This window comes from Aotus nancymaae, unplaced genomic scaffold (genome assembly GCF_030222135.1).
Source record: "Aotus nancymaae isolate 86718 unplaced genomic scaffold, 86718_ANA_hifiasm-v0.15.2.pri h1tg000030l, whole genome shotgun sequence".
NCBI lineage: Eukaryota > Metazoa > Chordata > Mammalia > Primates > Aotidae > Aotus > Aotus nancymaae.
This window is the reverse complement of record NW_026988443.1, coordinates 28,644,006-28,670,171: the sequence shown is the minus strand read 5'-3', so window position 1 is coordinate 28,670,171 and position 26,166 is coordinate 28,644,006. Positions and strand designations below refer to the sequence as shown.

General features: G+C 46.3%; 1 protein-coding gene across 3 annotated transcripts; it reads left to right on the top strand.

The window, feature by feature from the left end:
* Nucleotides 1–579: 579 nt before the first annotated feature.
* On the top strand, nucleotides 580–24,824 carry DDX19A (DEAD-box helicase 19A). 3 transcript variants are annotated; one of them, XM_012437384.3, is made up of 12 exons: nucleotides 580–758; nucleotides 4,480–4,528; nucleotides 8,147–8,197; nucleotides 8,772–8,907; nucleotides 15,848–15,940; nucleotides 18,703–18,805; nucleotides 19,142–19,256; nucleotides 20,197–20,374; nucleotides 20,735–20,972; nucleotides 21,827–21,989; nucleotides 22,848–23,039; nucleotides 23,350–24,824. In XM_012437384.3, the coding sequence occupies exons 1-12, from the start codon at nucleotides 702–704 to the stop codon at nucleotides 23,409–23,411; spliced, it is 1,437 nt and encodes a 478-aa protein (XP_012292807.1). In that variant the 5' UTR covers nucleotides 580–701; the 3' UTR covers nucleotides 23,412–24,824. The 3 variants fall into 3 exon arrangements, with proteins under 3 accessions (XP_012292807.1, XP_012292808.1, XP_064239367.1); XM_012437385.2 differs by having other exon boundaries at nucleotides 638–657; XM_064383297.1 differs by lacking the exons at nucleotides 580–758; nucleotides 4,480–4,528; nucleotides 8,147–8,197; nucleotides 8,772–8,907 and adding an exon at nucleotides 9,184–9,257.
* Nucleotides 24,825–26,166: the final 1,342 nt, after the last annotated feature.

The following is a 26,166-nucleotide window of genomic DNA, read 5'->3' as shown; positions in this document are numbered from 1 at the left end:
CTGTCTCTGCAGCAAGTTTAAAAATTAGCCGGGCCCAGCTACCTGGGAGGGTGAGGTGGGAGGTCAAGGCCGCCGTGAGCCGAGATGGCACCACTGCATTCCAGCCTGGGCGAGAGAATGAGACCTCGTCTCAAAAGAGACCAGCCTGACCAACATGGTGAAACCATGTCTCTACTAAAAATACAAAATTAGCCAGGCGTGGTGGCGGGCGCCTATAATCCCAGCTACGGGGGAGACTGAGGCAGGAGAATCGCTTGAACCCGGAAGTTAGAGGTTGCAGTGGGTCGAGATCGCGCCATTGCACTCCAGCCTGGGCGACAAGACCGAAATTCTTCTCAAATAAAAAAGAAGGAAGAAGAAAGAAAAGAAAGAGAGAGAGAAAAAAGAGAAAGAAAGAAAAAGAAAGAGAAAAAGAAAAAAGAAAAAGAAAGAAAGAAAAAGAAAGAAAAGAAATGAAATTAGAACGCTACGATCGGGGAAGGGTGAGCAAAAAGCGCGGGGTTTGCGTACGAAGGGAGGGGTGAGGCCGGCGCCGCGCAGAATGATGACGTTACACGCCGGGTGTGAACTGACGTCACCTGTGCTCATCGCTGCTTCCGGTCCGCGTCGGGTGCTTTCTCGTGCTGGTGGCGGGCTTAGGGTCGGCGTTTGCGCGCGGTGCGGCTCATATTTTTACAAGTGGGTCTCCCTTGTCCGGGACTATGGCCACCGACTCGTGGGCCCTGGCAGTGGATGAACAGGAAGCGGCTGTAAAGTCGGTCAGTGGCTTCAGCTCCAGGCGGGGAGGATGTAGCAGGGGCCCAAGCGGAATCTGCTTAAAACTCAGGGAGCTTCCCGGGTTGGGCAGGCCTCTGGGCAACGCGCTCCTGGAGTTTGCTGTGGCACTTGCCCTTGATTTGCTCGTGGGGCTAACGAATCTAATGTCGAGCTTTTTATCCCCATCTGGGCTGCTTAGGGACTTCATCCTTTGGTAAATTCGTCCCACTATGTATGCTGTCATTCCTCTGTTGACCTCCTTCTCAGAGACGATTGTAAGGAAAGCCAAGTTTAAATGCGGATTCTCTTTTTCATTAAGCAACTATTCTTTGCATGTTTCTGTGCTACTCTGTATTTAACATTTCTTAGATCCATGCTTAAAGTGGTTGGCAGTTTGTTGCTGTTTGCAGAATAACAGATTCGCTTTTAGATTTAATAGCTCAATCTACTGCAGATGTTGGAAGGAGGCACTACATGTTGTTTCATTCATGTTTAAAGTGACAGTTTCATATACTTGTTCTTTAATAATTTTCATTTAACTGGAATGTAATTACAGCTTACAGTGGTTTTTTTGTTCTTATATCTAAGACCTAAAGTTTTGGTTTGTTTAGTGTTAATGGACTGTTGGTTTTTTAATAGTCTCAAGTCTCATGTAACTCTTCTTTTTTGACACAGAGTCTCGCTCTGTCTCCTAGGCTGGAGTGCAGTGGTGCGATCTCGGCTCACCGCAGTTTCTACCTGCCTGGTTCAAGCGGTTCTCCTGTTTCAGCCTCCGGAGTAGCTGGGACTAAAGGCGCGCACCACCACGCCCAGCTAATTTTTTTTCTTTTTCTTTTTCTTTTTTTTTTTGAGACGGAGTTTCGCTCTTGTTACCCAGGCTGGAGTGCAATGGCGCGATCTCGGCTCACCGCAACCTCCGCCTCCTGGGTTCGGGCAATTCTCCTGCCTCAGCCTCCTGAGTAGCTGGGATTACAGGCATGCGCCACCATGCCTGACTAATTTTGTATTTTTAGTAGAGACGGGGTTTCTCCATGTTAGTCAGGCTAGTCTCGAACTTCTGACCTTAGGTGATATGCCCGCCTCCCCCTCCCAAAGTGCTGGGATTACAGGTGTGAGCTACCTCGCCCAGCCGGTATGGGGATTTTTGGAAGGGAGATTGACAGGATTAGATTTTAGGGCTGGCAAGATTTATTGAACCACAGAGAACAGAGTATATTAGAAGTGATGGCTAACAGAAATATCTGTGTGGAAGTTATTCTGATAGCCCCAAGATAGAGGGCCTGTGTTGGGCAGTGGAAGTAAAAATGAGGGGATGGACATAAGAGATATGAAGGTAGAATGGGTAGGACTTGCTAACATAATAAAGGAGAGAAGGGAGAGAAAGCCAAAGGTTTCTGTTTTCAACCTGGATTCTATTGGTATTACTACTGTCCCAATAAGAGGAATAGGAAAATGGAAGGAAGGGCACATTTGATAGACTGGTGAATGAAGGTGGCGGGCATGGTAGCTCACACCTGTGATCCCAGCACTTTGGGAGGCCAAGGCAGGCAGATCACTTGAGGTCAAGAGTTTGAGATCAGTTTGACCAACATGGTGAAACCCTGTCTCTATAAAAATACATAAATTAGCCGGACGTGGTAATGAGCACCTGTTAATCCCAGCTACTCAGGAGGCTGAGGCATGAGAATTGCTTGAACCCGGGAGGAACAGGTGGAGACGGAGGTTGCAGTGAGCCAAGATCATGCCACTGCACTCCAGCCTGGGCTACTGAGCAAGACTCTGTCCCCCAAAAAAAAAGAAAAAGGAAAAGAAGAAGAATGGTGAAGGCTGGGCACGGTGGCTCACACCTGTAATCCTAGGACTTTGGGAGACTGAGGCAGGCAGATCACTTGAACCCAGGAGTTCAAGACCATTGTGGTCAACATGGCAAAACTCAATTTCTACAAAAATCAACAAAAAATTAGCTGGGTGTGGTGGTGGAGCACTCCTGTAGTCCCAGCTACTCAGGAGGCTGAGGTGGGAGGATCACCTGAGCCTAGGGAGGACAAGGCTGCAGTGAGCTGTGATCACACCACTGTACTCCAGCATGGGCGACAGAGTGAGACCCTGTTTCAAAAAAAGAAAAAACAAGAGGGAATGCTGAGTTCTGGTTTTGCTGTTCTGAATTTAAGATAAGGAGACTTCTTGATAAGTACCTGTTGCGGGAGTCCCCAAGAGACATCCGGGTTTGTTGATTTGTTAGGAGAACTCACAGGACTCAGTATGTAGTTGTACTCAAAGCTATAATTTATTACAGTGAAAAGATACAAAGCAAAATTAGTGGAAGAAAAAGGTTCATGGGCTAAGTCCAGAGGAAACCAGGCAAACCTCCAAGTTATCTCCCAATGGAGTCCACAGAGTGTGCTGAATTGTTCCAGTAGCAAATTGTAACAGCACGTATGAAGTGGTGTCAAGGAAGCTTGTTAGAGACTCTACTTGGGGCTTTTATTGGGGGCCTGTAATATAGTCACCCTGGGCCTAGCATGTACCAGAATTCCAGACTTCTAGAAGGAACGTGGGTGTGTAGCATAAATTACATGTTTTTACAAACAGTTAGGCAGAATGACCCCCCTCTTACCAGTTCTAGGAATGGTGGGAACCCTCCCGAAGTCCAGGTTCCCAGGCGACAGCCAAGGGCCAACCTTGCAAGCAGGCTTTCCTAAGGAGAATGGTCAGGCCTGCTGTGTTCTCTTCTGCACGGTACTCATCAGGCATTTGGAAAGATGGCACTGGAGTTCAGGGGAAGGAGCAGGTCAGGTAGAAAACTGGCAGTTTCCACAAAGAAATTACAAAGCATTATCAAGGGTGTGATCCTTGCACTCTGGAGATTAAAATGTAGTGTTTAGCATCAGATCTCTGAAAGACAGTTACTGATAACTGGTTTCAGACCTTGTTAAATCTGTGCCCCTAACCTTGTTGTAATATGAATATCAGGAATATAGGCCTAAACATATTTGGTATCTGGCTCTAAGCATTCAGTTTATCAGAATGCTGGTGTAAATAAATGCTTCCTTATAGTTGGAGAAGACCTTTTTTTTCCACCACGTAGACTTGTGTACCTTCACTTAATAAATGATTCATGGTCTTAGGTTATTAGATGGCTCTGCTCTCTAGTATAGAGGTAACTAATGAAAATGACAGAAGGCTGGTGCAGTGGCTTGCACCTGTAATCCCAGTGCTTTGGGAGGCCAAGATGAGAGGATTATTTGAGCCTAGGAGTTTGAGTTCAAGTAGGCATGGTGGTCCACACCTGTGGTCCCAGCTACTACGGAGCCTGAGGTGGGAGGATTGCTAGAACCCAGTAGGTTGAGGCTACAGTGAGCCATGATCGTGCCACTGCACTCCAGCCTAGGTGACAGAGTGAGACCTTGTCTCAGAAAGTAAATAAATAGAAAGAACTTGAGTTGGGAGAGAAGCAGAGGTTGAGGTTTTCTAAGACTTCCCCCCTCCTCCCCCTCCTCCATTATGTTTAGTCCACCCCTCCTCTTGTTTTAAGGCTGTTAAAGATACTTGAAATGGTGTTTTCACACAGACTTTCAGCAACTCTGCTTTGAGGAAACAGACTAACTCCCTGAATACTGGTGCTGAAAGTTTCAGACTAGACTTTTACTAGGAAGTTTCTCTTAGGGACCTTCCTTTTATTGGGTCATTTACTTAACTCTGTTTTCTTACATTCCTATTCAGATGACCAATTTGCAGATCAAGGAAGAGAAAGTCAAAGCAGATACCAATGGTGAGTCACTAGTAACTACAAGCTAGAAAAGAGTTCCATCTGGGTGGCTGTTTTGCACTCATAGCTGCATTGTACAGAGAGCTGTCATTTAGTGTAACCTTCAGCTGTTTACAAGCAAATAAATTAGGTTTTGTTACTGAAGGGATATATTAATTTTTCACATTTTATCTATCCTTTCATTTATTTATTTATTTATTTATTTATTTATTTTTGAGACGGAGTTTCGCTCTTGTTACCCAGGCTGGAGTGCAATGGCACGATCTCAGCTCACCGCAACCTCCGCCTCCTGGGTTCAGGCAATTCTCCTGCCTCAGCCTCCTGAGTAGCTGGGATTACAGGCACGCGCCACCATGCCCAGCTAATTTTTTGTATTTTTAGTAGAGACGGGGTTTCACCATGTTTACCAGGATGGTCTCGATCTCTTGACCTTGTGATCCACCCGCCTCGGCCTCCCAAAGTGCTGGGATTACAGGCGTAAGCCACCGCGCCCGGCTATCCTTTCATTTATTAAAATTAAGAGTCTCTGTTGGACTATACTGTCTCTATTGAATTGCTGTTCATTATCAAATGAACTGCTGTTCATTTGATAATATTTTGGCAAATTTTAAATTAAAAAATCTTTTTCTCACCAAATTTTAAAAATTCTATTTGAGGCAGAGTCTCACTCTGTTGTGTAGGCTAGAGTGCACTGGTGTGATCTTAGCTTACTGCAACCTCTGCCACCCAGGCTCAAGAGATCTTCCCACCTCAGCCTCCCAAGTAGTTGGGACTACAGGTGTCTGTCCACCACCACACCCATCTAATTTTTTATAATTTTAGTAGAGGTAGGGTTTTGTCATGTTGCCCAGGCTAGTCTCGACCTCCTGGGCTCAAGCGATCTGCCTGCCTCTGCCTCCCACAATGCTGGGATTACAGGCCTGAGTCACTGTACCTGGCCTTATTTTATTTTATTTTATTTTTTTAATTTTCTATTTATCTTTTTGAGACAGAGTCTCACTTTTTTGCCCAGGCTGGAGTACAGTGGCTCGATCTCTGCTCACTGCAACTTCTGCCTCCCAGGTTCAAGCTGTTCTCCTGCCTCAGCCTCCTGAGTAGCTGGGATTACAGGCACACACCACCATGCCCACCTAATTTTTGTACTGTTTTTTTTTTTTTTTTTTTGGTATTTTTAGTAGAGACAGAGTTTTTCCATGTTGGTCAGGCTGGTCTCGAACTCCTGACCTCGTGATCCACCTGCCTTGGCCTCCCAAAGTGCTGGGATTACAGGCGTGAGCCACTGCACCTGGTCCCTAATTTTATTTTTTTAAATATAATCCAGATCATGCATGAGCAGTGAATCTGGGTTCAAAACTCAGAAAGGATAATAAGGTACAAGGATTAGGGCCCACCCTAGTGACCTCATCTTAATTAATTACAGCTGTAGCAACCCTATTTCAAAATAAGGTCACATTCTGAGGTCCTGGTTAGGACTTGAATACATGAGATTGGTGTACACACAATTCAGATCGTAACACCATCCTATCCCATAAATAGCCACTGTTCATGGATTTTTAATATTCTTCCAAAGACTTTGTGCAAAGCAAATATAAGTGTAGATTATCATATTCTCTCTCTCTCTCAACCAAAAGGTGGCATGATACATACAGTACACCTGTTTTTTCACTCAGCAGTATAACTTGGCAAGCTTTCCATATAATTTCCTCCCTATTTTTTTTTTTTGTTTGTTTTTGAGATGAAGTCTTCCTCTGTCACCCAGGCTGGAGTGCAATGGTGTAATCTCAGCTCAGTGCAACCTCCGCCTCCCCGTTTCAAGAGATTCCCCTGCCTCAGCCTCCCGAGTAAGCTGGGATCACAGGCACCTGCCATCATGCCCAGCTCATTTTTGTATTTTTAGTAGAGACGCGGTTTCACCATGTTGGCCAGGTTGGTCTTGAAGTCCTGACCCCAGGTGATCTGCCTGCCTCGGCCTCCCGAAGGGCTGGGATTACATGTGTGAGCCACCATGTCTGGCCCCTCCTTGTCTTTTGTGATTATGTGATACTGCATTGTGTCCATATACCATGATTTTTTTTCTTTCTTGTTTTTTTTAATGAAACACATTGTCCAATAGAGCATATACCATGATTTTTTAAGCAATCATAGATGTTTGGGTTGGTCCCATTCTTTTGTTATTATAAATAACGCTTTATGGAATAACCGTGAATTTAGCTCTTTTTTACATGTATGCAAGTATTTTGTAGGTTAGATTCTCCAAAAATGGATTTGCTAGGTGAAAGCTATATGGATTTGCAATTTTTTCTTTTTCTTTTTTTGAGACCCAGTCAGGAGTGCAATGGCTTGATCTTGGCTCACCACAACCTCTGCCTCTTGGGTTCAAGCAGTTCTCCTGCCTCAGCCTCCTGAGTAGCTGGGATTACAGGCATGCGCCACCATGCCTGGCTAATTTTATACTTTTAGTAAAGACGGGGTTCCTGCATGTTGGTCAGGCGGATCTCAAACTCCTGATCTCAGGTGAACTGCCTGCCTCGGCCTCCCAGAGTGCTGGGATTACAGGAGTGAGCCACCGTGCCCGGTCCTATTATTTTCAAAGTATTCTCCTTAAGTATTATATCAATATATCTATCAGCAAGAATGAAAGTGTTTCCCTACAACCTCATCACAGAGTTCATAGTCAAACTTTTAGAATTTGCCAATCTGATAGGTAAAAAATGGTAGACTATGTTTGCTAATAAAGCTGTATTTTAAATTAGGGTTAGTAAGAGGTAACATACTCTGATCTGTCTGAAATTAGTTAAAATTTCTAAAATTTTAAAATTTTCAGCTGGGTACAGTAGTTAATGCCACTAATCCTAGTGCTTTGGGAGGCCAAGGCAAGAGGATTACTTGGGGCCAGGAATTTGAGACCAGCCTGACCAACATGGCAAGACCCATCCCTACAAAAAAATTTTCTTTAAAAATTAGCTGGGAATAGTGGTGGATGCCTGAAGTGCTAGCTACTCAGGAGGCTGAGGCAGGAGGATGTGGTGGCATGCACCTACGTGGGAGGATCACTTGAGCCCAGGAGGTTGAGGTTGTAGTGAGCTTTGATTTTGCCACTGCACTTTAGCCTAGGCAACAGAGGGAGACTTGGTTTCAAAAAAGGAATTAGAAATGTAAAAATTTGCTAAACATAAAGAAATGCCAACTATTTATATTTTAATTACTCAAAATACATTTCAGACTGGGCGTGGTGGCTCACACCTGTAATCCCAGCACTTTGGGAGGCTGAGGTGGGTGGATCACTTGATTGAGGTCAGGAGTTCAAGACCAGCCTGGGCAACATGGCAAAGCCCCGTCTCTACTAAAAATACACAAATTAGCTGCGTGTGGTGGTGTATGCCTGTAATCCCAGCTACTCAGGAGGTTGAGGTGGTACAATTGCTCGAACCCAGGAGGCAGAACAGTGACCTGAGATCTCACCATTGCACTCCAGCCTGGGCGACAAGAGGAAAACTCCATCTAATAAATAAATAAATAAATAAAATAAGATAAATTTCAGTGTATTTATTTATATTGTCCCACATTTTAGGTGGTTCTCATATTTGCCTTTCTAATTATGACAACTGTTTTCTTGTGTAGGTATTATCAAAACCAGTACCACTGCCGAGAAAACAGATGAAGAGGAGAAAGGTAACTACTCTTGGATGCCCTTGGCAAGAGACAGTATGACCCAGGGCTTGCCTTCCTGGAGCCAGAGGCACTCCAAGCTATAAGATCCAGGAGATGAGAGGAATCAGAGAAGGAATTGTCAGTGAGAGGAGGAGAACCAAACAAGGCCTGATACGGTGGTTCACGCCTAATCCCAATACCGTGGGAGGTCGAGATGGGAGGATTGCTTGAGGCCAGGAGTTTGAGACCTACCTGGGCAACGTAGTGAGACCCTGTCTCTACAAAAGATTTCAGAATGAGTTGTGTGTGGTAATGCACACCTGGACTCCCAGCTACTTGGGAGGTTGAGGTGGGAGGATCACCTGAGCCCAGTAATTCTAGGCTACAGTGAGCTATGATTATACCACTGCACTCCAGCCTGGATGACAGTGAGACCCCATCTCTAAAATAAATAAAGTGAGACCTATCAGTGTGGTGGTTTTTCTCCAGCCATGCTTGACTGCCCAGGTGCTAGTGTAGAGAGGGAGAATGAGTGGCTTCATTAGGGTGGGGTTTGCCAGATGAGTGTGAAGATCTACTGGTTTCTTCCTGACAGAGGACAGAGCTGCCCAGTCCTTACTCAACAAGCTGATCAGAAGCAACCTTGTCGATAACACAAATCAAGTGGAAGTCCTCCAGCGGGATCCAAACTCCCCCCTATACTCAGTGAAGTCTTTTGAAGAGCTTCGGCTGTGAGTATTTGCTCCTTTCAACAGCTCTTCCTTGCCAGTCTCTCCCCAACAAAACTTAGCATCTCAAAGATTCTTGTGATAATTTTACTTTTAAAAGTTAGTGTATTTTCTTCTTTGGAAAGAAGTCACATGAGTAAGTCACATGATTCATAAGTCAAAAAGTACAAAAAATCTGCAGTATTAATCTCCCAGCCTTGTGTCTTGGCTACCCTGTTCTCTTGGTAGGAATTTTTAAATGCCTCAAATTTATTCGTCATAGCTAAAAGTCTTATTTCTTTTATGCTCTTAGAACTTTCAGTAAAATAGTGGCTGACAGGTGATTTCTGGATGTCAGGAACATTTCTGATTAGGTAAGCCCTTAAGTGAGAATATGTGCTATTTGGTTAAAAAAAAAAAATAGGCCTTTGGGAGGCCGAGGCGGGTGGATCACGAGGTCAAGAGATCGAGACCATCCCGGCCAACATGGTGAAACCCCGTCTCTACTAAAAATACAAAAAATTAGCTGGTCATGGTGGCGCGTGCCTGTAATCCCAGCTACTCAGTAGGCTGAGGCAGGAGAATCACTTGAATCCGAGAGGCAGAGGTTGCAGTGAGCCAAGGTTGCGCCACTGCACTCCAGCCTGGCAACAGAGCAAGACTTTTTCTAAAAAGAATAGGTAAGCCTTTTTGTTAGACTATAGGGTTTATGGTCTTAAGAACAGTTTATCTGCTTTTAAAAAAATCTGGGGCAGGGTGCAGTGGCTCACGCCTGTTATCCCAGCACTTTGGGAGGCCAAGGCAGTCAGATCACAAGGTCAAGAGGTTGAGACCATCCTGGCCAACATAGTGAAATCCCGTCTCTACTGAAATACAAAAATTAGATGGACGTGGTGGTGCGTACCTGTAGTCCCGGCTACTCGAGAGGCTGGGGCAGGAGAATTGCTTGAACCCGGGAGGTGGAGGTTTTAGTGAGCCGAGATCGCACCACTGCACTCCAGCCTGGCGCCTGGCAACAAACCAAGACTCTGTGTCAAAAAAAAAAAAAAATCCCATCAAAAGAGCCTGAATTTCTTGTATCTCAGTGGAAAGCACTGAAGGTCATACAATGTTTTTGGTTTTCTTCAGTAAATTAATAAAGAGGATTAAGTGTGGATCATTGTGTTATATACCTGCCACAGTACTGGGTGTTATGAGGAACACAAGATCTACTTACTATTCTTGCCTGCCAGGATCGCATTCATAGAAAGTAGCTGATGAATAAGAATGTGGTGGAATCGGCCAGGCACGGTGGCTCGAGCCTGTAATCCCATCACTTTGGGAGGCTGAGGCGGGCAGATCACCTGAGGTCAGGAGTTTGAGACCAGCCTGACCAACATGGAGAAACCCCGTCTTTACTAAAACTGCAAAAATAGCCTGGTGTGGTGGCACATGCCTGGGATCCCAGCTACTTGGGAAGGCTGAGGTAGGAAAAATGCTTGAACCTGGGAGGCAGAGGTTGCAGTGAGCCAAGATCGTGCCATTGCACTCCTGCCTGAGCAACAAGAGTGAAACTGTCTCAAAAAAAAAGAATGTGGAATCAGTGGATTCTTTGCCTTAGTTCGGCAAAATCTATACCATGCCCACTGTCGACAAATAGAGGCCACATTCCTTTCAGCTGTTACCTCTGAGTAAGAAACACTTAAGAAAGCTAACTAGTTGTTAAGTAATCTTGAAGAACAATTTTATTTTTTATTTCTATTTATTTATTTACTTTTGAGACTGAATCTCACTCTGTTGCCCAGGCTGGAGCACAGTGGCGCTTGGCTTACTGCAACCTCTACCTTCCGGAGTCAAGCAATTCTCATGCCTCAGCCTGTAACGTAGTAGGGTTTACAGACATGAGCCACCGCACCTGGCTAATTTTGGTATTTTTAGTAGAGACAGGGTTTCACCACGTTGACCAGGCCGGTCTCAAACTCCGGGCCTTGAGTGATCTGCCTGCCTTAGCCTCCCAGGCTGTTGGGATTATGGGCATGAGAGAAGGTGCCCAGCCTTATTTATTTGTTTGTTTAATTTTTGAGATGGAGTCTTGCTCTATCACCCAGGCTGGAGTGCAGTGGCATGATCTTGGCTGGCTATAACCTCCGCCTCCCAGGTTCAAGCAATTCTGCCTCAGCTTCCCCAGTATCTGGGACTACAGGCGAGCGCCACCACGCCTGGCTAATTTTTGTATTTTTATTAGAGATTTGGTTTCACCATATTGGCCAGGCTGGTCTCGAACTGCTGACCTCGTGATCTGCCCACCTCAGCCTCCCAAAGTGCTGGGATTACAGGCATGAGCCACCGCACCTGGCCCTTATTTTTTGTTTTTTTGTTTTTTTTAAATAGAGACATGGTGTCACTGTGTTGACCAGGTTGGTCCTGAACTCCTGTCCTCAAACAGTCCTCCTGCTTCAGCCTCCAAAATTGCTAGGATTACAGGTGTGAGCCTCTGCACCTGGCCCAATAACAATTTTCTTTTAAAATAGAGATGAGGTTTCACCATGTTGCCCAGGCTTGTCTCAAACTCCTGACCTCAGGTGATCTGCCTGCCTTGGCCTCCCAAAGTGCTGGGATTACAGGCATGAGCCACCGTTCCTGACCTAAAGTGTGACTGTTTAAAAATTCACTTATAGTCGGGTGCAGTGGCTCACACCTGTAATCCTAGCACTTTGGTAGGCTGAGGCGGGCAGATCACCTGAGGTCAGGAGTGAGACCAGACTGGCCAAAATGGTGAAACCCCATCTCTACTAAAAGTACAAAAAAATTAGCCGGGCATAGTGACACACGCCTGTAGTCCCAGCTACTCAGGAAGCTGAGGTTGCAGTGAGTTGAGCTTATACCATTGCACTCCAGCACTTCACCTTGGGCAACAAGAGCGAGAAACTCTGTCTCAAAAAAAAAAAAAAAAAATTCTTAGAAAATTATCTTTTTTATATGTTTCCTCTGTCAAGGGCTTTATTCACCAAATCTGTCATCTCTACTTCTATTCCTAAGCTGTTTCAGGGCAGCTAGACGTGGTATTATTTCCTCAGAGTGAGAGTTTGCTCTTCCAACGGGCTTTTTCTATTCCTTTCATTTAGACGATGTGAGCTCTCAGTGTAACCACTGATTAATTGTCCTCTGTAAAAGGCAGATTCTGTCTGATTTAGTTGTTGGTGGGAAAAGGAAAGAATGAAACCAAGGTCACCTAATATAGTTGGTCTGCTTTGTACTTAAAAGATTTGATTTAATCTGCAAAATCAAAGAAAACTGATTCAGTGGAAGTTGTTGGATCATTTGAGTCCCAATTAAGTAGTGACTTTGTTTCCTTGGCAACCATATTAGAAGCTGCCAAGTGTCACAGCATTTTCTCCCAAATGGAAGACACAAAAGATAATGTTTTTAGAGTTTTTTGTGTCTGAGAACCAACATACGCCACAATTTGCCTTTTAGAGAGCCTGCTAAACTCCAAGGAAAGCTTAGAAATCAGTTGGGTTGACTTTCCTTTAGAAACAGTCTGGTATGATTTTTCTTTTTTTTTTTTTTTTTTTGAGACGGAGTTTCGCTCTTGTTACCCAGGCTGGAGTGCAATGGCGCGATCTCGGCTCACCGCAACCTCCACCTCCTGGGTTCAGGCAATTCTCCTGCCTCAGCCTCCTGAGTAGCTGCGATTACAGGCACGCGCCACCATGCCCAGCTAATTTTTTGTATTAGTAGAGACGGGGTTTCACCATGTTTACCAGGATGGTCTCAATCTCTTGACCTCGTGATCCACCCGCCTTGGCCTCCCAAAGCTGGTATGATTTTTCTTAAACATCTTGTCAATTTAGAGGTAGCAAAGAGCTTGTTGTAAATGCAATGTAAGAGCAACTTAAATGGATAATTCTTGTGTTGCTGCTTACATAAGAAGTTGGTGTCCAGGTGCAGTGGCTCGTGCCTATTATCCCAGCACTTTGGGAGGCCAAGATGAGGGGATCTCTTGAGCTCAGAAGTTCAAGACCAGCCTGGGCAACATGGTGAAACCCCATTTCTACAAAAAATTTTTTAAAAAGTTAGTGGGGTATGCTGGCACGTGCCTGCAGTCCCAGCTACTTGAGGAGCTGAGGTGGGAGGATCTCTTGAGGCCTGGGAGGTGTTGGTTGTATTGAGCCCAGATCACACAACTGCACTCCAGCCTGGATGACAGAGTGAGAGTGAGATCATCTCTATTAAAAAAAAGAAGTAGTTAGTGCTTGTCTGTTTATTTTGATTAGACGTAAGTAAATCTGAGCATTTGTAAAGTTTAGTAGGTTAATCGAACGACCTTTAACTATTTACTGTATATCAGCTACTAGAAACTGGCTTCCTCAATTTTCTTTTTTCTGGCTGGGTGCTATGGCTCACGCCTATAATCCTAGCACTTTGGGAGGCCGAGAGGCAGGTGGATCACCAGAGGTTAGGAGTTCGAGACCAACCTGGCCAACATGGCAAAACTCCGTCTGTACTAAAAATACAAAAATTAGCCGGGCGTGGTGGTGCGAGCCTGTAATCCCAGCTACTTGGGAGGCTGAGACAGGAGAATCGTTTGAACCTGGGAGGTGGACGTTGCAATGAGCTGATACCATGCCACTGCACTCCAGCCTGGGCTACAAGAGCGGGGCTCTGTGTCAAAAAAAGAAAAGGCCTGGCGCGGTGGCTCACGCCTGTAATCCCAGCACTTTGGGAGGCTGAGGCGGGTGGATCACAAGATTGGAGTTCAAAACCAGCTTGGCCAAGATGGTGAAACCCCAATCTCTACTAAAAATTAAAAAATTAGCCAGGTGTGGTGGTGGGTGCCCATAATCCCAGCCACTCTGGAGTCTGAGGCACAGAATTGCTTGAACCTGGGACGGGGAGGTTTTAGTGAGCTGAGATTGCACCACTGCACTGCAGCCTGGGCAACAGAGCAAGACTCTGTCTCAAAAGAAAAAAAAAAAAAGGAAAATTTTTTCTCCTCCTGCCCCAGCCTCCTGAGTAGCTGGGATTACAGGCACCCACTACCACGCCTGGCTAATTTTTTGTGTTTTTAGTAGAGATAGGGTTTCACCATGTTGGCCAGGGAGGTCTGGAACTCCTGACCTCATGATCTACCCACCTTGGCCTCCCAAAGTGCTGAGATTACAGGTATGAGCCACTACACCAGCTTTTTTCTCGTCTGTAGCCCAGGCTGGAGTGCAGTGGCATGATCTTGGCTCACTTCAACCTCAGACTCTTGGGTCCCAGTTCAGGCAGTTCTCCTACCTCAGCCTCCAGAATAGCTGAGATTATAGGCGTGAGCCACCATGCCCAGCTAATTTGTGTATTTTTTTAGTAGAGATAGGGTTTTACCATGTTGGCCAGTCTGGTCTTAGACTCCTGACCTCGTGATCCACCTGCCTCGGCCTCCCAAAGTGCTGGGATTACAGGTGTGAGCCACCGTGCCAGCCTGGCCATTTTTTAAAAAGAGATAACCTGACTTTGTTGCCCAGCCCTGAGTAGGGTGGTGCAATCATAGCTCACTATAGTCTTGAACTCTTAGGCTCAGGCGATCCTCTTGCCTCAACCTCCCAAGTAACTAGGATTACTGGTGCATGCCACCATGCCCAGCTCATTTTTGTTTTTTGTTTCGTTTTGTTTTTTTGGAGACAGAGTCTCATGTTGCCCAGGCCACTTCTGGACTCCTCAAACAGTCCCCCCACCTAGGTATCCCAAAGTGCTAGAATTACAGGAGTGAGCTACTACACCCAGCCCATCAATTTCCTTACCTCTTGATAGTCCCGAATATTTGGACAGCTGGCTTTGGAAGGAACATGGAACAAAAGGACTTCTAAGTCTTAGCAGTATAGTCAATATTGTTTATTTTCTCTTTTTTTAAAAAAGATGGGGTTTCACCATGTTGGCCAGGGTGGTCTTGAACTCCTGACCTCAGGTGATCCGCCCGCCTTGGCCTCCCAAAGTGCTGGGATTACAGGCGTGAGCTACCGCACCCGGCCAGTTGTTTATTTTCATTTATTATTATTTTTTGAGATGGAGTCTCGTAGTGTTGCCCGGTTGGAATGTAGTGGCCCAATCTCTGCTCACTGTAATCTCTGCCTCCCTGGTTCACGCGATTCTCCTGCCTCAGCCTCCCGAGTAGTTGGGATTACAGGCGTGCGATACCACGCCTGGCTAATGTTTTGTATTTCTAGTAGAGATGGGGTTTCTCTATGTTGGCCAGGCTACTCTTGAACTCCTGACTTCCTGATCGACCCACCTTGGCCTCTCATAGTGTTGGGATTACAGGCATGAGCCAGTGCGCCCGGCCTATTTTCATTTATTTACTTATTTTTGAGATGGTCCCACTCTTGTCTCCTGGCTGGAGTGCAGTGGCTCAATCATAGATTACTGCAGCCTCGACCTTCTGAGCTTAAGTGAGCCTTCCACCTCAGCCTCTTGAGTAGCTGGGACTACAGGTGTGCCCAGCTAATTTTTGTAATTTTTATAGAGACAGAGTATCACTGTGTTGCCAGGCTAGTCTCGAACTCCTGGGCTCAAGCAGTCAGCCTGCCTCGACCTCCCAAAGTGTTGAGATTACAGGCATGAGTCATTGCACCTGGCCTATTTTTAGATATATTTTATTTAATGCTATGAATTAATAATCACTACCTTACTGTGTTCACGGAATACTTGTCCTCCAAGGCCAGCCAGATTTATGGGTCTGCTGAAAGCATTAATTTCTCTGAGAAAAGAAACCAGTCTGTATTTTGTGAATTGTAGAATAGTTACAGATTAAGATTCATTAGGGAAAGGCTGTAGCTTGGTTTGGTTTGGTTTTTAACAGTGTTTTTTAAGGCATAGGAAAATAGGTCTGACAGAGGTAGGAAGCATTATTATTCCTTACTAGATATAGAAAAAGATAAGATTCTAGGCCTCTAAAACAATTCCAACTTCTAGGCATCCATCCTCTGTCTTTCTGGCTTCCTAGGAAACCACAGCTGCTCCAGGGAGTCTATGCTATGGGCTTCAACCGACCATCCAAGATACAAGAGAATGCGTTACCCATGATGCTTGCTGAACCGTGAGTATGCAGAGCCAAGCGCATCTCTCCCAATGTAATTAAGTCAGTCTTCCACAAACTTCGTTTTTGTGCCTGAGAACAGGAGAGGCTGTTTGGGGCCATGTGTTTCTTCAGGTAAACAGCTTGGGCAATTGCAGAAAGAATCGGATGGAGTTAGGTATAATTTCTGCCTTTCCCAGTTAACAATAGAAACTGATAGAGAAAGGTAGTGCTTTATTCTATGCTATTTTAAAAACTGAGCTTAAGGCCCTGTGCAGTCGCTCACTCCTGTAATCCTAGCACTTTGGGAGACCAAGGTGGGTGGATTACCTGAAGTCAGGAGTTTGAATCCAGCCTGGCCAACATGGCAAAACCCTGTTTCTACTAAAAATACAAAAATTAGCCTGGTGTGGTGGCATGTGTCTGTAATTCCAGCTTCTCAGGAGGCTGAGGCAGGAGAATCGCTTGAACCCCAGAGGCAGAGGTTGCCATGAGCTGAGATTGCACCACTGCATCCCAGCCTGGGCGACAGAGCGAGACTCTTGTCTCAAAAAAAAAATAAAAATTTGCCTGAAAAATTCTATTTTGATGTAAATAGCATTGCAATGAATTAAAAAACAAACATAAAAATATTATTTGGAAATTTTTGAGACCTACACAAAGGTGTAAAGAATAATACCAAGAACACCTCTGTAGCCCTGTCCTGCCAAGAAAGGAAGCAGGTCCAGTTGATAGTTGAAGCCCCTGAATTCCCCTCCTTCCACATCTTTCTCCCACCCCAACCAGAGTGAGCACCATCCTGAGATGAGTCATCATTATTTCCGGTTGCTTCTTGTGACAGGGTCTCACTGTGTTTCATCCGCTAGAGGGCAGTGGTGCAGTTATAGCCCACTGCAGCCTCAACCTCCTGGGCTCAAGGAATCCTCCCACTTCTCAGCCTCCTGAGTAGCTGGGAATATAGGCATGTGCCACCATGCCCCACTGACTTTAAAAAAATTTTTTTGAGCCGGGCACAGTGGCTCAAGCCTGTAATCCCAGCACTTTGGGAGGCCGAGGCGGGTGGATCACAAGGTCAAGAGATTGAGACCATCCTGGTCAACATGGTGAAACCCCGTCTCTACTAAAAATATAAAAATTAGCTGGGCATGGTGGCGTGTGCCTGTAATCCCAGCTACTCAGGAGGCTGAGGCAGGAGAATTGCCTGAACCCAGGAGGTGGAGGTTGCGGTGAGCTGAGATCGCGCCATTGCACTCCAGCCTGGGTAACAAGAGCGAAACTCCGTCTCAAAAAAAAAAAAAAAAAGAAAAAAAAAAAGAAGGTGCAACTCTAGACCCGGTTCGGTGGCTTATGCCTGTAATCCCAGCACTTTGGGAGGCTGAGGCAGGTGTATCACTTGAGGTCAGAAGTTTGAGACCAGCCTGGCCAACATGGTGAAACCCCATCTTTACAAAAATACGTAAAAATTAGCCAGGTGTGGTGGCCGATGCCTGTAATCCCAGCTGCTAGAGAGGCTGAGGTGGGAGGATCGCTTGAACCCAGGAGGCGGAGGTTGCAGCGAGCTGAGATAATACCACTGGGTGACAGAGTGAGACTCTGTCTCAAAAAAAGCATTTTTTTTTTTTAAAGAAAAAGAGTATTGCTATTTGCCTTAAGTGATTCTCCTGCCTGAGCCTCCCAAAGTGTTGGGATTACAGGCATGTGTTACTGCCTCTGACAAATTTATCTCTCTTTTTTTTTTTTTTTTTTGAGATGGAGTCTCCTCTGTTGCCCAGGCTGGAGTACAGTGGTGCAATCTCAGCTTAATGCAACCTCTGCCTTCTGGGTTCAAGTGATTTTCCTGCCTCAGCCTCCTGAGTAGTTAGGATTACAGGCTGTGCCACCATGCCTGACTAATTTTGTATTTTTAGTAGAGACAGGGTTTCGCCATGTTGGCCAGGCTGGTCTCAAAACTCCTTTCCTCAAGTGATCCGCCCACCTTAGCCTATTACCGTTTTTTTTTTTTTTAAGACGGAGTCTTACTCTATCCCCCAGGCTGGAGTGCAGTGGCGCAGTCTTGGTTCACTGCAGCCTCTGCCTCCTGCGTTCAAGCAGTTCTGCCTCAGCCTCCCAAGTAGCTGGGATTACAGGTGCCCACCACCCCCTGCAGCTAATTTTTGTATTTTTAGAAGAGACAGGGTTTCAGCATGTTGGCCAGACTGGTCTCAAACTCCTGACCTCAGGTGATCCGCCTGCCTCAAACTCCCACAGTGGTGGGATTACAGGCGTGAGCCACCGTGCCCCACCCTATTTATCTTTTTTAATGACAAACATGCCACCTGTTCCCATGATGCTGGGTCCCATAAAGTGGAATGTAAAACATCCACCTGACTTGGCATCTTCTCCATAAAGCTGGGGAAAGGCACACACAGAAGCAGCCAAATTCTGGGGATGCATCAGGGCTCAGCCAAAAATATCACTGGGGACTTGCCTGGGCACAGATCGTACTCTGCACACTTGATTTTCCTGCGACCCTTGTGGTGCAGAACTACTGTACCCTAGCTGTACTAGAGGCTAGAATGAGAATTTCTAGGTGTAAGCCCATTTAAAACAATCATTTCCTTTATGATTTAAGCAGCTTTTTAACAGCACATAAAAAATGTATCAAAGTAATTTGTGCTCAGTACAGAAAACCTGGGTGGTAAGAGAAGCATGGGGGGAAATTTGCCTTCCATTCAGAAAGAACATTTTGATGCGTTACTGAGTTTCACCAATATAAGCTTCATTTCTGTTCTTCCTTGATCCAGCCCACAGAACCTGATTGCCCAGTCTCAATCTGGCACTGGTAAAACAGCTGCCTTTGTCCTGGCCATGCTCAGCCGAGTGGAGCCAGCAGACAGATACCCCCAGGTGAGGGCTTTGCGGGGCTGGGTGTCCTGGGTTGCCTGCTGTGGGGAGCACAGTGCCATCTGAAGCTTCTGGTGCCTTAGGCTGTGGCGTAAGCAGAGAGAGTTCCTACACTGCGTGAATGCACGGAAGCAGCAGTCTTAGATCTTGGCTTCCAAAGGCCTCCACCACGCCAGGGCTGCCTGCTGCAGGCTTCGGTCTACAGCTGAAAGCTGGGCCTGGGTGGGAGGACCTGCTTCCCTGTGTTATTCAAGTGCTAATAACATCAGCAGGCTGGGTGCTTTCAGGCCTGTTACCAAATGGCTCTCCTAAACTCATCCTTGATGACTTTTCCATCAGTGTCTGTGCCTCTCCCCAACATACGAGCTGGCGCTTCAAACAGGAAACGTGATTGAGCAGATGGGCAAATTTTACCCAGAGCTGAAGCTTGCCTATGCCGTTCGAGGCAATAAATGTGAGTATAGCAGGTGACACCTGAACAGTGAGCAGGGTAGGGGTTCAGGTGTTTGAATTTTGAAGATGCGATGACCATATTCAACTTTCTAATTCAGTCTGACCCTGGAGCCTAACTGCATTGCTCTTAGTACATCTACCTGAATACCTGCTCATTTGTTAACAGTCTTTTTCAGTCTTAAAATAGGATTTTTGGTTGATTAAAAAAAAAAATTCATGCATAGCTCAGGGTTCTTAATATCTAGAGTTCTTCACTCAGAAGGTAGAGTTTTGAATTTGGCATCCAGACTTCTGGGACATGCTTACTAAAGAGGGATTAACAGGACTGAGGATGGAAGGTCGGGAGCAGCTGTATTTCTTTAAAAGTAAGCAAGACCAGGTGCAGTGGCTGACACCTGTAATCTCAGCCCTTTGGGAGGCCAGGGTGGGAGGATCGCTTGAACCCATGGTTCAAGACTAGACTGGGCAACATAGTGAGACAAAAAATAAAAACATTAGCCAAGCATGGAAGTGCCAGCTTGTCGTCCCATCTACTTAGGAGGCTGTCATGAGGATTGAATGAGCCTGTGTGGTCAAAGTTGCAGTGAGCCATTACTGTGTCTCTGCACTCTAGTCTGGGCAACAGAGTGACACCAAGTCTCAAAATAAATAAATAAATAAACATAAAGAGTTAGATGATGTTGAATGATAGGAGGAAGCAGAAGGGAACTGATGCTTATTGAAGGTTTGCTGTGTGGGATTTCATCCTGAACACAGTGCACTGAGATAGGTGTCATCTGGCCACTTCACAGCAGAAGAAACCAAGGCTGAAGGGAACACTCATGTGTTTTGAAATCTGGAAATAACTTGTTCTCCTAGTCCTAGAAGGATGGGCAGGGCTTTGATTTCCAGAGCGGGCTTTGCCTTTGAAATACCCATGAAAGTCACCTGGGTCTCCACAGTGGAAAGAGGCCAGAAGCTCAGTGAGCAGATTGTCATTGGCACCCCTGGGACCGTGCTGGACTGGTGCTCCAAGCTCAAGTTCATTGATCCCAAGAAAATCAAGGTGTTTGTTCTGGATGAGGCTGACGTCATGATAGCGACTCAGGGCCACCAGGATCAGAGCATCCGCATCCAGAGGTAGGGATCTCGAGGGCAGAGGACTTCTCAGCCTCCTCTTCTGCAGCGTCTTCTCCCTTTACTTCAGACGCCTCCTCTGGCTTCTGCCTGGGTCTTGGCTCTGGTATTCTCAGCAGCATTTGTTTGACGGGCCATTTCCATGTCTGCACCGACCACAGTCCCTCCAAGCCTGGGTTGAGAAAGGAGATCAAGGGACTCTTCCCCACCCCTACCCCCAACCCAGGCCTGCTGCTCCTCCTCCCCGCGATGTTCCTCCCCTGTCAGCCTTCCTGGGCACCTAGACCCTCCCAGCTGGGGAGGCTGTGCTTCTGTTGCTTCCCGGGGACACCTGGGGCCACATGCCAGGGCCTTCCCTTGCAGGATGCTGCCCAGGAACTGCCAGATGCTGCTTTTCTCTGCCACCTTTGAAGACTCTGTGTGGAAGTTTGCCCAGAAAGTGGTCCCAGACCCAAACGTTATCAAACTGAAGCGTGAGGAAGAGACCCTGGACACCATCAAACAGTACTATGTCCTGTGCAGCAGCAGAGATGAGAAGTTCCAGGCCCTGTGTAACCTCTACGGGGCCATCACCATTGCTCAAGCCATGATCTTCTGCCATGTGAGTAGCAGCAGCAGGCCTGGCCCCTCCCTCTCAGCCAGCTCTTGGCAGGGCTCAGGAGGACCGGATGTCCCTGGGTGCCATGGGAAGAGAAGAAGTGGTTTGTGAAGATTTAAGAGACAGGTTCTCCTTTAGTGGATAATCGTAGTATCCCAAGGTATACACAGCCTAAACATAGAGTTCCTGAACTTTATGTCTTATTTGTGGATAACATATTATTGCAAAACCAAGAAAATCAACTCATATATGTGCCCTAGGTTAAATATTTTGTGGTATAAATTTTTTTGTTTTTTTTTGAGACAAGGTCTCACTCTGTTGCCCTGGCTGGAGTGCATTGGTGCAGTCTTGGCTCGCTGCAGCCTCGACCTCCCAGGTTCAAGCTATCCTCTTGCCTCAGCCCCCACAAGTAGCTGGGACTTAAAGGCCCACCCCACCACGCCTAGCAGAGACAGGGTTTCGCCATGTTGCCCAGGCTGTTCTTGAACTCCTGAGTTCAAGTGATCCATGTACCTTAGCCTCCCAAAGTACTAGGATTACAGGTGTGAGCCACCACACTCAGCCTCTACAAATACTTTTGTAAGATTACAACCCAGGTGACATTGTTACATCCTGTTGCACTTTATCTGGTTTATAATTTTAAGAAATGTAGCCTTTAGATGCTGAGTTTCAGGTATAGCCTTCCAGATAAAAAATACCTTCAGCTGACCGCGGTGGCTCATACCTATACTCCCAGCACTTTGGGAAGCCAAGGCAGGACAATGGCTTGAGCCTAGGAGTTTTAAGATTACCCTGTCTCAAAAAGAAAAAATAATATACTCAAATACTTTCATCTCTCAATTGTTTTTTCCCTCCAGACTCGCAAAACAGCTAGCTGGCTGGCAGCAGAGCTCTCAAAAGAAGGCCACCAGGTGGCTCTGCTGAGTGGGGAGATGATGGTGGAGCAGAGGGCTGCGGTGATTGAGCGCTTCCGAGAGGGCAAAGAGAAGGTTCTGGTGACCACCAATGTGTGTGCCCGCGGTGAGCAGAGGATGTGTCCCACCTGTTGTGCCAGGCTCAGAGTCCCAGGCCCAGTTAGAGCCAGAAATCCTTGTATACAGGATGGGGTTGGTTATATATGGGGTTGGTGACAACTTTCCTGTATACATAGGTATACAGCATGGGGTTGGTGACATACTCCTTTCTAGGAGAGACTGTTTGGATTTTCCTCAGGTGATAAGAACTCACACAGAACAGGTGCAGTGGCTCACACCTGTAATCCCAGCACTTTGGGAGGCCGAGGCAGGTGGATCACCTGAGGTCAGGAGTTCGAGACTGGTCTGGCCAACATGGTGAAATCCTGTTTCTACTAAAAGTACAAAAATTAGCCGGGCATGATGGTGTGTGCTGGTAGTCCCAGCTACTCGGGAGGCTGAGGCAGGAGACTTGCTTGAACCCAGGAGACAGAGGTTACAGTAAGCCGAGATTGTGCCATTGCACTTCAGTCTGGGCATCAGAGAGACACCGTCTCAAAAAAGAAAAAAAAGAACTCCCATAGAAGCCAGGCGTCCTGATTTGGTGGAAGGAAGTGTACAGGCATCTGACTGGTAGAGAACGGAGCCTGCTCTTCCAGGGGTGCCCCTCTCCGGAACATTGTGTCTCCCAGAGGCTTACTGACAGATTTCATAATTTTGTTGGCACCTGTCAAAGTTCTGTTCTTTTCCTCCAGGTTCTGCTCCCTGCCTATATGTGCCCTCTCTTGTACCCAATTCCCAGAGTTGGCTTGTCCCAAATTCTTTCCCTCTATCCAAAGTTGGTATGCATTGACCTACCTGTGGATGATGGTTATTTCTGTCTCCTGTCCTTAGTCCTCTCACCCTCCAACTCTGCTTCCTGCAGGGATCGATGTTGAACAAGTGTCCGTCGTTATCAACTTTGATCTTCCCGTGGACAAGGACGGGAACCCTGACAACGAGACCTACCTACACCGGATCGGGCGCACGGGCCGCTTTGGCAAGAGGGGCCTGGCAGTGAACATGGTGGACAGCAAGCACAGCATGAACATTCTGAACAGAATCCAGGAGCATTTTAGTGAGTCCCGGGAGGGTCCTGTGCCTGACACCCTTCCTAAGGGGGGCAGGTTGGGGAAAGGGGTAGGATCTTCTGTAGCTCCAAGAGAGCCTTTGTCCCTGGCACCCCCACCTCCTTTCTGACCATATTGAAGTTCTCAGGGAGCACACTGGAGACTTCAGGACCCAGGGACCCCAAGGACAGCTCCCCTGTGGCCAGTCTTGGGGGCCTTTGGCTCTGACTGTTGCTGTCAGTGACTAGGGGCCCTGTTGTCCCCTACTCAGGGGACACATTCTGGGGCAGGGTAGAGACCTGTGTATTTTTTCTCCAGATAAGAAGATAGAAAGATTGGACACGGATGATTTGGATGAGATCGAGAAAATAGCCAACTGAGAAGCTCCACCAGCCACTGGTGCCAGCCCTGGCACTGCCCCAGCACGGGAGACAAGTGCGTTCAGGGCACAGGCCCCGACATCACCCCAAGGACAGCAGCACGAGGAGAGAGAAACTACCTACCTCACTTCAAATTATGTTTGGACTTGACAAAAATGTGTGCAAATGATAGGGGGGCAATAGAAGGAAAATTTTGCATTTTGGAAAATTGGGTCCTTTCACCACTTTTTTAAAGCCGCATTTCCCCCATCTTTATGGTAATTTGGTCACATTGACATTCACTGGCCCCAGGACCCCCTCCTGATTTTGGCTAGGCATTGTGAAACCAGCTCCAGCCCCTGAAGAAATGGTAGACATGGAGGTTATGTGGAGGAGGCCTTGCGGGTCATGGTGTGAACCCTGCCACCATGAATGGAACGAGGGAAGCGGTAGCAGAGAGGCCAGAGCTGTCCCCATCTGTCTTCACTGGACCCTTCACAAGTGTTTCTCCTGCCCTTGGGGCCATCTTCCTTCTCCTGAAACCCAGAGACTTCCTTGGTCATCCCTTCTCCTTTTCACCTCTGTTCTCCACAGCAGAAAGTAGTCCTCTGTTTCCCTGATGAGCAGCTCAGCTACTTTTGTGAACTTCAGATTTGGGAAGAAACACAGAAGTCAGTGAATCCTGACCCCTCGAGAGAGAGTCATCTGGCAAGGGCTGATGAAGGGGCTGGTCCTGGGCCTGCCTTCTCCTCCTCTCAGATGCTCCCTCTGCTTAGGCCTTTGGTACTCAGTTGTGGCAGCCAGGAGACTCCAGGTGAGTTTCTGAGCACACACGTAGTTGGTTCTTACTCCTGGGGTGTCACACTGGGCCTGGAGCTGAGTACGGTTTCAAATAGAAGTTATGACCAAGGGAAAACTCTGATTATGCTGTTTATCCATAATAGTGGACATTACGGGGTACTTTGATTCCTATATCATATGAATAAGGATGGATTGGCCGGGCGCAGTGGCTCACACCTGTAATCCCAGCACTTTGAGAGGCAGAGGTGGGTGGATTGGTTGAGCTCAGGAGTTCAAGATCAGCCTGGCCAAATGATGAAACCCCATCTGTAATAAAAATAGAAAAAACTTAACCGGGTGTGGTGGCACACACCTGTAGTTCCAGCTACTGGGGAGGCTGAGGCAGGAAGATTGCTTAAGCCTGGTTTGAGGCTGCCGTGAGCTGAAACGGTGCCACTGCACTCCAGCATGGGTAACAGAGTGAGACCCTGACGCAAAAAATAAATAAGGATGGATGAATTATAGCTGTATGCATCATTCATTATGCTAAGTAAGACATTTTAAAATAATTATGAGAAATGCTTTACTAATCATGATTTGTTTTTATTTGTGTTTTTCCGCTTATTAGACAAATATATACTCATTTTAAAAAGGTGTGTGTGTATAAAGTAAGAGTGCTCTCTATCCCTACTCCTCTGGGATCCTGATTCCTGGCAGCTTGGTGAATATTCTATCATATTGCCTTTTATTTGCATAAACTAACCCATTTTTCTTTTTAAAAAATGGGAACATTCTATTCATACTACTATGTAACCTGCTCTTCCACTGATCAGCCTGTGTTAGACATGTTGATATGTCCAGCACACATACATCTTCCTCGCCCTGGAAACATTGTCCATTGTCCTTCCAGCATGTGGCTGTCCCTGCATTTATCTCCTGGTTCCTCTAGTGACAGGCATGGGGGATTTCCACTACATGGCTGTTACCCACAGTACCACAATGCATATCTTTTTTTTTTTTTTTTTTGGAGACAAGAGTCTCACTCTGTAGCCCAGGCTGTGTGATCTTGGTTCACCGCAACCTCTGCCTCCCAGGTTCAAGTGATTCTCTTGCTTCAGACTCCCAAAGCGTTGGGATTACAGTGTGAGCCACCATGCCCAGCCCGAACACCTTTTTTTTTTTAAAGATTTCTTTATTGCTTATTTATCTTTGTTGAGATAGGGTCTCACATTGTTGCCCAGGTGGTCTCAAACTCCTGGGCTCAATTAATCCTATCTCAATTTCCCAAGTAGTTGGGATTACAGGTGTGAACCCTTTACCCAGCCTATAATCTTTGGCTTTTCTTTTTTTGAGACAGGCTCTTACTTTGTCACCCAGGCTGGAATACAGTGACATGATCTCAGCTCACTGCAACCTCAGTGCAGTGTCAAGTGATCCTCCTGCCTCAGCCCCCGCAAGTAGATGGGACTACAAGTCTGCGCCATCACGCCCAGCTAATTTTTGTATATTTTGTAGAGATGGGGTCTCTCCATGTTGCCCAGGATGGTTTTGAACTCCTGAGCTTAGGGTGTCCCAGAGTGCTGGGATTATAGCCGTGAGCCACCACTCCCAACTTTGTTCTTATTTTTAAGCACTGGTAAAAATCACTTGAGGATACATTCCTGGGAGTAGAATTGTTGGGTCAAAGAGTAGGGACATTTAAAATTTTAATTCATTGCCAGTTATGCTTGCCAAAACGTTTTTGCCAATTTATGTTACAGTGATACAAAAATACGTATTACCTTCATGGTTGCCAACACTATTATCAGTGTTTAAAACTTTGCCAGTCTGAGTGGCAAAAACAGATGATGTCATTGCTTTTTTGATTTTGATTTAGTGAGGCTTGGCAAACTGTTTATTGGAAAATATTCTGTTGGGGAGCTGCCCATTCTTGTCTCACTATTATTATTACTATTTTTTTTTTTTTGAGATAAAGTCTTGCTCTTTTGCTCAGGCG

What these genes read in the sequence shown, in the direction of transcription:
- DDX19A (XM_012437384.3), top strand. Translation starts at nt 702, where the DNA reads ATGGCCACCGACTCGTGGGCCCTGGCAGTGGATGAACAGGAAGCGGCT. An exon ending in AACAGATGAAGAGGAGAAAG is followed by an intron (nt 8,198 to 8,771) that starts GTAACTACTCTT and finishes TCTTCCTGACAG; the next exon opens with AGGACAGAGCTGCCCAGTCC. An exon ending in CACCAATGTGTGTGCCCGCG is followed by an intron (nt 21,990 to 22,847) that starts GTGAGCAGAGGA and finishes TGCTTCCTGCAG; the next exon opens with GGATCGATGTTGAACAAGTG.